Here is a 10,904-nt window from a genome sequence, read left to right on the forward strand (position 1 = left end):
TGTTATAAGATAAACTTTGAAATGATCCTCCACTCCTTTACCAACTCAAGCACTATGATCATCTACTCATCAAGCACTATGATCATCTACTCATCAAGCACTATGATCACCCACTCATTTACCAAATCAAGCACCATCTTTGATATTTTATGTATTGTTGCTCACTATAAATACCATCACTCATCTCACTCTTTTGTACACAATTACATCTTCTTCTTCTTCCTTATAATAAACTCTTTCTCTCATATTAAGTGTTATTTGCTTCCTACGGGTATTGAATTCTACTCTTATTTAAATTTCCCGATACTATAAATTATAAGTTATTTCATAACACGTTATCAGCACGATCACTCTGCGATTTGGTAAAATTTATTTCTATCATTTATACCCTGTTATAATGGTCGGTATACCGCCTCTACTATTATTTATATCATGTTATAATGGCCGGAATACCGCCTATATTATTTACTAGTAATTTAATTTATTTATTGGTCGGCCGAGCCGCCTTATATCCTGTTTATTATTTATTGGTCGGCCGAGCCGCCTTATATCCTGTTTATTATTTATTGGTCGGTCGAGCCGCCTTATATCCTGTTTATTATTTATTGGTCGGCCGAGCCGCCTTATATCCTGTTTATTATTTATTGGTCGGCCGAGCCGCCTTATATCCTGTTTATTATTTATTGGTCGGCCGAGCCGCCTTATATTCTGTTTATTATTAATTGGTCGGCCGAGCCGCCGTATAATTTATTTATTATTCTGCATTGATCGGCTGAGCCGTCGCATGATTTGTTGTCATATAACATAAATATTTCATTGTCATAATTTTTCACTTTTATGAAATTTTATAGATTTGATTGACCGTTTAATACGATATTTTCAGACTAATTTTTGGTGCACTCGATTTAACCCCAACGGTCACAAAGAAATTTTTTCAAAAATTTCCCCTTTCTCCAACGGTCATGAACAGTAATTTTCATCTATAAATACAACTCATTTTCACTCCATTTCATCATCCAAAACATTTCATCTTCTCTCAAAAATTTCAAATCGCTCTCCTCCGATTTTTCATTTCAAGAAAGATGATTCGCGCACTTTTGTTTTTATGTGCCATTTTTATTTGTGTTTCTATTTATGGTTCATTCGTTGGAGAATTTACTCCGAGTGAATTTAAGATGAATATCGGTTTAATTTTATTTACATCGCTTCTCCTTGTAATTGCTTGTATGATTAATGTAAACGGTTTTTAAATTATGAAGTTCTAATAAAATTACTATTTTGTGTTTTAGAAATACAAATGGCAAACATCGAGAAACTCCAGTTCCCGGCTCTAAAAGTAACCGGCGAAAACTATGTCAGATGGGTCACAAATGTGAAACCTTATCTTGTAATAAAAAAGATATCTGAAGCTATAAAAGTCGGTAACAAATCGCCACCCGAGCATATAGCCGAGGCGATAATCTTCCTGAAGAAGCACTTAGATGAGAATCTAACTCACGACTATGGAGACGTTGAGGACCCATCTGTACTATGGCAAGCCTTGAAAGACAGATTCGATAATCAAAAGGAAATCAATCTCCCTCACGCTCTTGAAGAGTGGAAAACCCTGAGGTTTCAGGATTTCCAAAGGGTTAGAGATTACAATTCCACTATCTTGAGGATAGTTGCACAATTAAAATATTGTGGTAACCCTGTCACCGAAGCAGAAATGCTTGACAAGACATACAATACCTTCCACAAAGAACACAACGTCTTATCCCGAATTTACAGAAAATGTGGGTACACCAAATTTTCTGAATTGATGGTAACACTCATGTTGGCTGAAAAGAACGATGAGTTACTAATCAAAAACCATAATTCCCGACCCACGGGAGCCAAGGCATTTCCCGAAGTGAATGCTACGGCGGTAGAATATTCGGGAAGGAGAAACCATACCAATCGAGGTCGTGGTCGGCGTTTCAACAACAAACGTGGAAAGCCTTACTATCCTAAAAGTATTAGATCTAACAAATGGGTTAGATCTGAACAACCTCATAAAGGCAAAGAAACCGAAGAGGATACCACAAAGAAAAGTGAGACTGTATGTTACAGATGTGGATGTAAAGGACATTGGTCCCGTACCTGTCGTACTCCCCCACATTTGTGCAAGTTATATCAAGAATCCATAAAAGGAAAGGCTAAAGAGGTGAACCTCACGGAAAACGTTGAAGGGACCTCATACCTTGAATCCTCTGATTTCGCAAATGAGCTGGACTAGAATACTCTTGAAGAGTACGGAAATGTTTCTAATAAGACTGCTGAATAGTCCTCATTTGTAATGTATAATAATTATGTTTTCAAAGAATAATGTTGTTTTAACAACAATATTTGTATAATTATTGTGTGTTTTCTTTATATAATCAATGAATAAATTTCACGTTTCACTTTTATTTAATGTTTATGATAATTTCAGAAATGGATCAAAATACTAATGGAGCAAAATCCAAGAAACGGATTCGTGAAATATGCATACCAGATAGTGGAACAACGCACACTATTCTGAGACAAAAGAGATATTTCTCTGATATAAAACCGACAAGAATTGTCGTCAATACAATATCAGGTCCTGCAGACGTGATTGAAGGAACTGGTAAAGCAAACTTTACTTTGCCGAATGGAACAAAATTTTCCATAAATAATGCTTTATACTCTCCGAGTTCTAAAAGGAATTTGTTGAGTTTTAAAGACATATATCTTCACGGATATGATACTCAGTCTGCAACTGAGGATGGAAAGAAATACATGTATGTAATTTCTGAAAAATGTGGCAGAAAACACATATTGGAAAAGTTTCCAGAACTTCCTTCGGGATTACATCATACTTATATCGATGAGATCGAATCAAATCTTGTAGTAAAACGGAACCCAGAAGAGTTCACGTTATGGCATGATCGCCTTGGCCACCCAGGCACTACAATGATGCGTAAAATCATAGAAAGTTCACATGGTCATCCATTGAAAATCCAGGAGATTTCTCAAGGGAATAAAATGACATGTGTTGCATGTTCTCTAGGAAAATTGATCGTAAGGCCATCGCCAACCAAAATCGATAAAGAATCACCAAAGTTCCTTGAAAGAATTCAAGGTGATATATGTGGACCGATACATCCACCATGTGGACCATTCCACTATTTTATGGTATTAATTGACGCATCCAGTAGATGGTCACACGTTTGTCTATTATCATCTCGAAATGTGGCATTTGCGAGATTTCTAACTCAGATAATCAAACTGCGAGCACAGTTTCCTGATTATACTATTAAAAGAGTTAGACTAGACAACGCTGGTGAATTCACATCCCAAGCATTCAATGACTATTGTATGGTAATGGGAATTGAAGTTGAACATTCGGTTGCTCATGTTCATACGCAAAATGGTTTGGCTGAATCTTTAATTAAGCGTCTGCAATTGATTGCAAGACCATTGATCATGAGATCAAAACTTCCAACCTCTGTATGGGGACATGCCATTTTGCATGCAGAAGCACTCATTCGGATCAGACCGAGTGCATACCATAAGTATTCTCCACTACAGTTAGCGTTTGGTCGAGAACCAAACATTTCCCACTTTAGAATCTTTGGTTGTGCGGTATATGTGCCTGTAGCACCACCACAACGAACAAAGATGGGACCACAAAGAAGGTTGGGAATATATGTTGGTTGTGATTCTCCATCAATTATAAGATACCTAGAACCACAGACTGGTGACGTCTTTACAGCACGTTTTGCTGATTGTCATTTTGACGAAAATGTATTCCCAGTTCTAGGGGGAGAAAACAAAAATGTTGGAAGTGATATAAAATGGAGTGTACCATCATTGTTATATCTTGATCCTCCTTCTAAAGAGTCAGAACTAGAAGTTCGACGAATTATGCATTTACAGAGTATAGCTAACCAGCTACCTGATGCATTTGCAGATACCAAGACGGTAACTAAATCTCATATACCAGCTGCAAATGCTCCTGCTCGTATCAAAATGCCAAATGAACAAGAAAAGGAGGATGACACACGAGAGCCAAAAACACGCCTGAAGCGTGGTAGACCTGCTGGTTCTAAGGATAAGAATCCTAGGAAACAGAAGAAAGCTGAAATATATGATGCACCCAAAATAGCAGAAAATATTTTGGAAGAAATAAATGATAAGGACTCTGATGAATCAGAGCATCATGAATCGAAAGATAATCATGAGATTTCTATTAATTACATCCATAATAAAAGGATATGGAATAGAAATGAACAAAATGACCTTGATGATGCTTTCTCATATATCGTGTCAAGTGAGGTAAATGAAGATACCGATGATCCAGAACCGAAATCCATATATGAATGTCAAAAGAGACATGATTGGAATAAATGGAAAGAAGCAATACAAATCGAACTTGATTCGCTTAACAAACGAAAAGTGTTTGGATCTATTGTACTCACACCTGAAGATGTGAGACCAGTTGGGTACAGATGGATTTTCGTTCGAAAACGAAATGAGAAAAATGAGATTACAAGGTATAAAGCTCGCCTTGTAGCCCAAGGATTTTCTCAAAGACCTGGTATTGATTATGAGGAAACATATTCTCCTGTAATGGATGCGATCACATTTAGATTCCTGATGAGTCTAGCCGCTGATAAAAATCTTGAGATGCGTCTCATGGATGTTGTTACAGCTTATCTATACGGATCATTAGATACTGATATCTACATGAAAATCCCTGATGGATTTAAAATGCCAGAAGCATTAAGTTCCAAACCTAAAGAGTTATGTGCAATAAAATTGCAAAGATCATTATATGGGTTAAAACAATCTGGACGTATGTGGTACAATCGTCTCAGTGAACATTTAACAAAAGAAGGATATGTGAATGATCCTATATGCCCATGTGTTTTCATCAAGAAAACAACATCCGGATTTGTGATAATCGCGGTATATGTTGATGATCTAAATATTATTGGAACTCAAAAAGAAATACAAAAGGCATCAGACTATCTCAAAGGAGAATTTGAGATGAAAGATCTTGGACAGACACAGTATTGTCTTGGCCTACAAATAGAACATTCACAAAATGGTATATTTGTGCATCAATCCACATACACTAAAAGAGTGTTGAAACGATTTAACATGGATAAATCAACTCCTCTTAGCACCCCAATGGTCGTTAGATCACTTAACATTGAAAGTGATCCATTTCGACCACCTGAGGAAAAAGAAGAGATACTTGGTCCGGAAGTACCATATCTAAGTGCAATTGGAGCGTTGATGTACCTTGCAAATTGTACACGGCCTGATATATCATTCACTGTTAATCTTCTAGCAAGATTTAGCTCATCTCCAACACGAAGACATTGGAATGGAATTAAACATGTCTTTCGTTACCTACAAGGGACTATTGATTTAGGCTTATTTTACCCTAAAGATTCAAATGGTCAAATGGTTGGTTTTGCAGATGCAGGATATCTTTCAGATCCACACAAAGCCCGATCGCAAACAGGATATGTTTTTACGATCGGAGGCACTGCTATATCTTGGCGTTCTCAGAAACAAACGCTTGTGGCTACCTCTTCAAATCATGCTGAGATCATCGCACTCCATGAAGCAAGTAAAGAATGTGTATGGCTAAGATCAATAAGCCAACACATTTGTTCAAGTAGTGGGATTGACAAAAGTACGGGGCCAACTATTCTATATGAAGACAATGCAGCATGTGTTGCTCAAACGAAGGAAGGATATATCAAAAGTGATAGAACAAAACATATACATCCAAAGTTCTTCTCATACACTCAAGAGCTCGAGAAGAAGAAAGAGATTGAAGTAAGATATGTCCGATCATGCGACAATGCAGCCGACCTCTTCACAAAATCACTCCCTACTTCGGTATTCAGAAAACATGTCCATAACATTGGAATGCGTCATCAGAAGGATCTATGACTGCTCAATCGAGGGGGAGCTTACGTAGTTGTACTCTTTTTACCTAACTATGGTTTTTCCCATTGGGTTTTCCTAGAAAGGTTTTTAACGAGGCAACAAAGACGTTAAGCGAGAGCGGAGAGTGACACCGGTCCCCAAGGAGAGTGTTACGAAACTTAATACAAGATGGATGATCAAGGGGGAGTGTTATAAGATAAACTTTGAAATGATCCTCCACTCCTTTACCAACTCAAGCACTATGATCATCTACTCATCAAGCACTATGATCATCTACTCATCAAGCACTATGATCACCCACTCATTTACCAAATCAAGCACCATCTTTGATATTTTATGTATTGTTGCTCACTATAAATACCATCACTCATCTCACTCTTTTGTACACAATTACATCTTCTTCTTCTTCCTTATAATAAACTCTTTCTCTCATATTAAGTGTTATTTACTTCCTACGGGTATTGAATTCTACTCTTATTTAAATTTCCCGATACTATAAATTATAAGTTATTTCATAACATATACAACCTTTTTCTAAGCGATAAAACCCCACAATAAGAAAGCAAGTAATTTCTGAATTTCTAATCGTTCCTCTCCTCTTTTTTTTCTCTATTTACAAGACATGACCAAACATAATTTCCTAAATTAAAATTAAATTTAACAAAGAAACCAGATCGATAGAGAAATCATTCATTTTTAAGGCACGTAGACTTCTTAAGGTAAAAGTCTACGTGCCTCTCAAACGATGGATTTCATTAAACCGTTGGTTCGGTTAATCCCGAGATTTTAAAGACCATTAAGAACATGATTTGATCAAACCAAAGCTGAATAGATTTTTCCAGACCAAACTCCCAAGTGAAACCAACACTGCTTTAGTCTGTTGCTCTTCTTCTCCATCTCCCTTCTTATGAATCACTGATGGAATTTCCTTCACTCTTAACCACTCTAAACCGATTTTCTCCCTGACCGATTCAATCAATTTCGAGTCAGCTCCATTTCCATTCGCATCAGTTACATAGAATATGTTTGTAGCCATGCCACAGCTAGTTGATATCTCTGTTCTTGTAACATTCAGACCGTTTTCTCTGAACGTCCGTGTAACTTCCGCTAGTAAACCTTGTTTGTCTGGATGTCTCAGCTCTAATCTCACACCCTAAACACAAAACAAAACCAAAGAACCGGTTTAGATTGCCGGTTGAACAATCAAACCATTCAATTAACTTCAGAACAGTCTAACTATATATACCGCAGATGCTCTTCTTTCCACTGCAGCTTCTAAGCATTGTATCACACGCTGTCTCTCTGCTTCTGAACTTATCGGTGATCCATCCTTATGCCGGATATAGAATTCCTGAAAGAAGTTATCCCAGAGTAAGCTCAGGAAAACCACCAAGTTTTAAACCAATTTTGTAGGAAACATACCAAGTGAGCTTGGTCTGAAGACGTGTTAATAGTAGCATGGAACACAGCGTATTCCATGTCCGTTAACGTACAAACCACGTCAAACAAAAGCTTAGTCCGGTCCCGACAATGAACATTAACTACAGAGTAACTCCTCTCAGCCCAATTCTGAACCGTCACAACCACCATAGGATCTCTCTCATGTCTCTTGGACCTCTTCTCGTAGTCTCTATCTTCAAACATAAGCTGATGAAGCCTACGTTCGACATGCGTCATCACATCCATCGAAACGCAAGCCTTTGCAGCTGAGTTAACGTTGTTGTCGCCGTTCAAAACGTTCTTTAACCGTCCTTCGATATTTGATATTCGATGAGGATCAAGAATAGGAGACCCTGAGGTGCAGTCTTTGAGATAGATGATAGACGCAACTCTACCGTTATGCGTCCATAGCTTAGCGTCAACTACATCGCAGTTGAGGTCGGAGAGAACCGCGAACATCTCGGATAGTAAACCGATCCGGTCTGTTCCGGTTAATTCTAAGGCTGTTAAACCGTTTACTTCAATGTCTTCTCCGTAGTAAACCGTCTCGATGGACTGTTGAGACAAGAAAATTAAAAAAAGTTTCTATTTTTAGAAACCACGTTCTTGAATTCAGACATTGTTTAAGCAAATGGGGTTACCTGTTCGATGTAACTTAAGACGCTCTGATCATTTAGTTTGTTTCCGTTTATGTCAGTCACATGGAAAACTGCAGTAATTAGAAGAAAGAAACAGAGTTAGTATAAAGTAAAAGTTATTATAAATTCGAATATTATTAAATTTTTGTAATTACCATCCATGTTCCATCTTCCATCAGAAGAGATGTAAGCTTTTTTAATGGAGAGATTTAAATCGGTGAGGATTTGAACGGCTTCTAGCAATATACCATGTCCTCTTGGACTGTCAACCTGAGATGAGCAAAATAATGTTGAATTATTAATCTTTTGGTTTATAAAGAATCCTTTGGTTTGAAGCTAATGATTAAATGTGGTTTAGATAATTACAAAGAAGAATAAAAAAAAGCAAACCTTGACGATTGTCGCTGAAGAACAAACACCATTGTCGATAACGACCCTGTAAATTATATGTAAGAATTCGTTTTAGATTGTGTTTCAAAAAAAAAAAAGAATTCGTTTTAGATTATTTTCCGTCAAAACGAACTTAATTATCTTAAATAATGGGATTTATCAATAATAAGTTTGGATAAGATAATTCCTCAAACAGAAAAATAAAAACTCAAGTTGATGAATGAAAGAGGCGAAATAGAGTTGGGACAATCTTCTAAGGATGATGAACAGAAAGAACAAACTTTAAAATATTTTACTATTTTTAATTGGAAAAAAAAACTGAAATTTTGAAATAAAACAGATAATTCTTGTTTTCCAATCTTGAAATATGTTCCTTTAAGAAAATCAAAGGAAAACGAAAAGAAACAAACCTTGGAGTGTTCATCCTAATTACAAGCTTTTCATACTCATCCAAATAACCCTTCATCGCCATATCTATATTTCTCTCAGTCTCCCAAGCTCTCTGTTACTCAAACGCCGATGTTATCAATCTCTTCTTCGGCTGCTGCTTCTTCTTCTTCTTCTACCAAAGATGACCAGCAAAACGCATAACAAATCTCTTCAAAAGCGTTTCTCTCTCCCTCACGATTCCTGAGACTATTAATACTCTCTGTCTCTCTCTAGATAATTCAGAGCACTGCTTTCACATAATCCTTCTATACACTGGACTCCTTATATATGTACAGACAAATACATATTTAATTAACTTGTTACTTTTTATCTCTGCACATTAAAGAAAAGTCACATGGCGGAGCATGACGCACCCATTTCTAATGCTAAAAGTCTTCTCGAGTTGAACTTATAATGTTTCGTTTTTTATATAGTTCATTTTAACCTAACATTTCTTTTTCATTCGAACCTAACATGTTATAACCACTTTCATTCCTTTAAAGATTTAATCCCAGTAAAATCCACTGCACTATTTATTCATAACAACCGATTCTCTTAAGATTATCAGTTTATTTATGGTAATTTGTTTTGGTAAATTCACGAATGATTTTTACATTTACACCTTACCTAATGTCTTCAATATCTATGTATCTAATCCTTCGTTCAAATAATTTATTTTTATATATACTTTAACAGCACACAAATTCATCAAAATAAAACCCAAAAGGTATGGTTAAATTAGCTGTTAAATATTCTAAAACCAACCGGCCAAACTTCCACGTGTCAACATATCTTTGCCATTGGTTGTTCAACTGCCAGCTAGGACGCCACCTGTTTTAAGTGTGTTTTGCCTTTGCGTGCTTTTCACTCTAGTATGATCCCTTTCCGACAATCACTGATCCAACGGCCACGGTAGCCACGTGTCATAATCCGAATGGTCCCACGTCAAATGATACTCGCTTCGTAGCTAAGATGAGATTTATTTTCCCTACACTCGTAACGTGTGGCACGTAAGCACGAATAGCTACGCGCTTCTAAGAAACCCGTACTTACTTTCACGTTAATATATGTTCGGTAATAGCCTCAAGAGGGGGGCACTTTCAAAATTCAAGAGAAGAAAGATATCTATGGGACCCAGTTAAAGCTGGCAAGAGAGTGTGTCTATCGTAGGCGACTAGGCGTGTCGTAAAGGGTAAAACTGTCCCGTCTCTTGAGGATATAGGCGGTTGTCACGTGTTTACATTTAATTGGTCCAGACGTAGCGGAAGAAAAGTAATTTCGCGCGTGACAATCACGTCGATGAGGTGATTTTATTGGCGTTAACAAAGTGTTATCTCACTCACATAAGGATCTAGAAGAAGATCAGATATCATATCATTCGCATTAAATACGAATATGCCCCACGTAAGGGCCACTTTCTCCAGAAGGACAAGAACCAGGTCACGTGCATTTTACTTATGTCTTAACGATCTATAATCACAGACGGTCTACATACGTGGCCCGGTAGACGGCACAGTGCTTTGTAAAACTACTTAGTGGAGTATTATTTTAAGTACATACATCCTTGGTCGTTATTTTAAGTACATACATCCTTGGTCGTGCGGTGCAGTAGCCGAAGCTGTAAAAGCATTTAACTATTCGTTAAGCTTAATAGACAGAGAAGATTCTTCTGCTGCATTTATTAGTTGACAGCCTGTTGATGTTGTTTACCTATCATTAATGACTCATTAATGACTGATTTTTCGGTATTAAAATCCGATTTATGTATTAGTATAGTATAACTCGGCAACATATGTAAACCTAAATTATAAACGAGTGTCTTGTCGGAGCTCTGGATTGGAGCCATCATCCAAGGTGGTTTCCTCACTTGGAGGGACGACGCGCTCGCGTGGAGGCCGTGGCGTGAGAAGATCGGCTTGCATGTTCGAGTTGTGGTTCCGGGAGATGGAGGCTACCACAGATCCGTCGTCGCCGGCTTTTCTCCGGGAGGTGGAGGCTCCTTCAGCTCTGCCGACGCTGTTTCAAGTTCCCGGGAAGGGAGTCTTCCATAGATTT

The 10,904-nt window shown here is 37.4% G+C and overlaps 1 protein-coding gene across 1 annotated transcript; it reads right to left on the reverse strand.

Annotated features, from left to right (window-relative positions):
• Positions 1 to 6,507: 6,507 nt before the first annotated feature.
• On the reverse strand, positions 6,508 to 9,255 carry LOC111209104 (ACT domain-containing protein ACR8). Its single transcript, XM_022708900.2, has 7 exons — positions 8,831 to 9,255; positions 8,421 to 8,466; positions 8,186 to 8,300; positions 8,034 to 8,101; positions 7,375 to 7,947; positions 7,199 to 7,303; positions 6,508 to 7,105 (listed from the first exon to the last, which is right to left on the reverse strand). The coding sequence occupies exons 1-7, from the start codon at positions 8,890 to 8,892 to the stop codon at positions 6,749 to 6,751; spliced, it is 1,326 nt and encodes a 441-aa protein (XP_022564621.2). The 5' UTR covers positions 8,893 to 9,255; the 3' UTR covers positions 6,508 to 6,748.
• Positions 9,256 to 10,904: the final 1,649 nt, after the last annotated feature.

Source organism: Brassica napus, chromosome C8, assembly GCF_020379485.1.
Source record: "Brassica napus cultivar Da-Ae chromosome C8, Da-Ae, whole genome shotgun sequence".
NCBI classification, from domain to species: Eukaryota; Viridiplantae; Streptophyta; class Magnoliopsida; order Brassicales; family Brassicaceae; genus Brassica; species Brassica napus.

Excerpts from the sequence above, each read along its gene's own strand:
- LOC111209104 (XM_022708900.2), bottom strand. The coding sequence starts at position 8,892 with ATGGCGATGAAGGGTTATTTGGATGAGTATGAAAAGCTTGTAATTAGG. Across the intron at positions 7,948-8,033 it reads TCTTAAGTTACATCGAACAG|TCCATCGAGACGGTTTACTA; the intron begins GTAACCCCATTT and ends TTGTCTCAACAG. Across the intron at positions 7,304-7,374 it reads CTTCAGACCAAGCTCACTTG|GAATTCTATATCCGGCATAA; the intron begins GTATGTTTCCTA and ends AACTTCTTTCAG.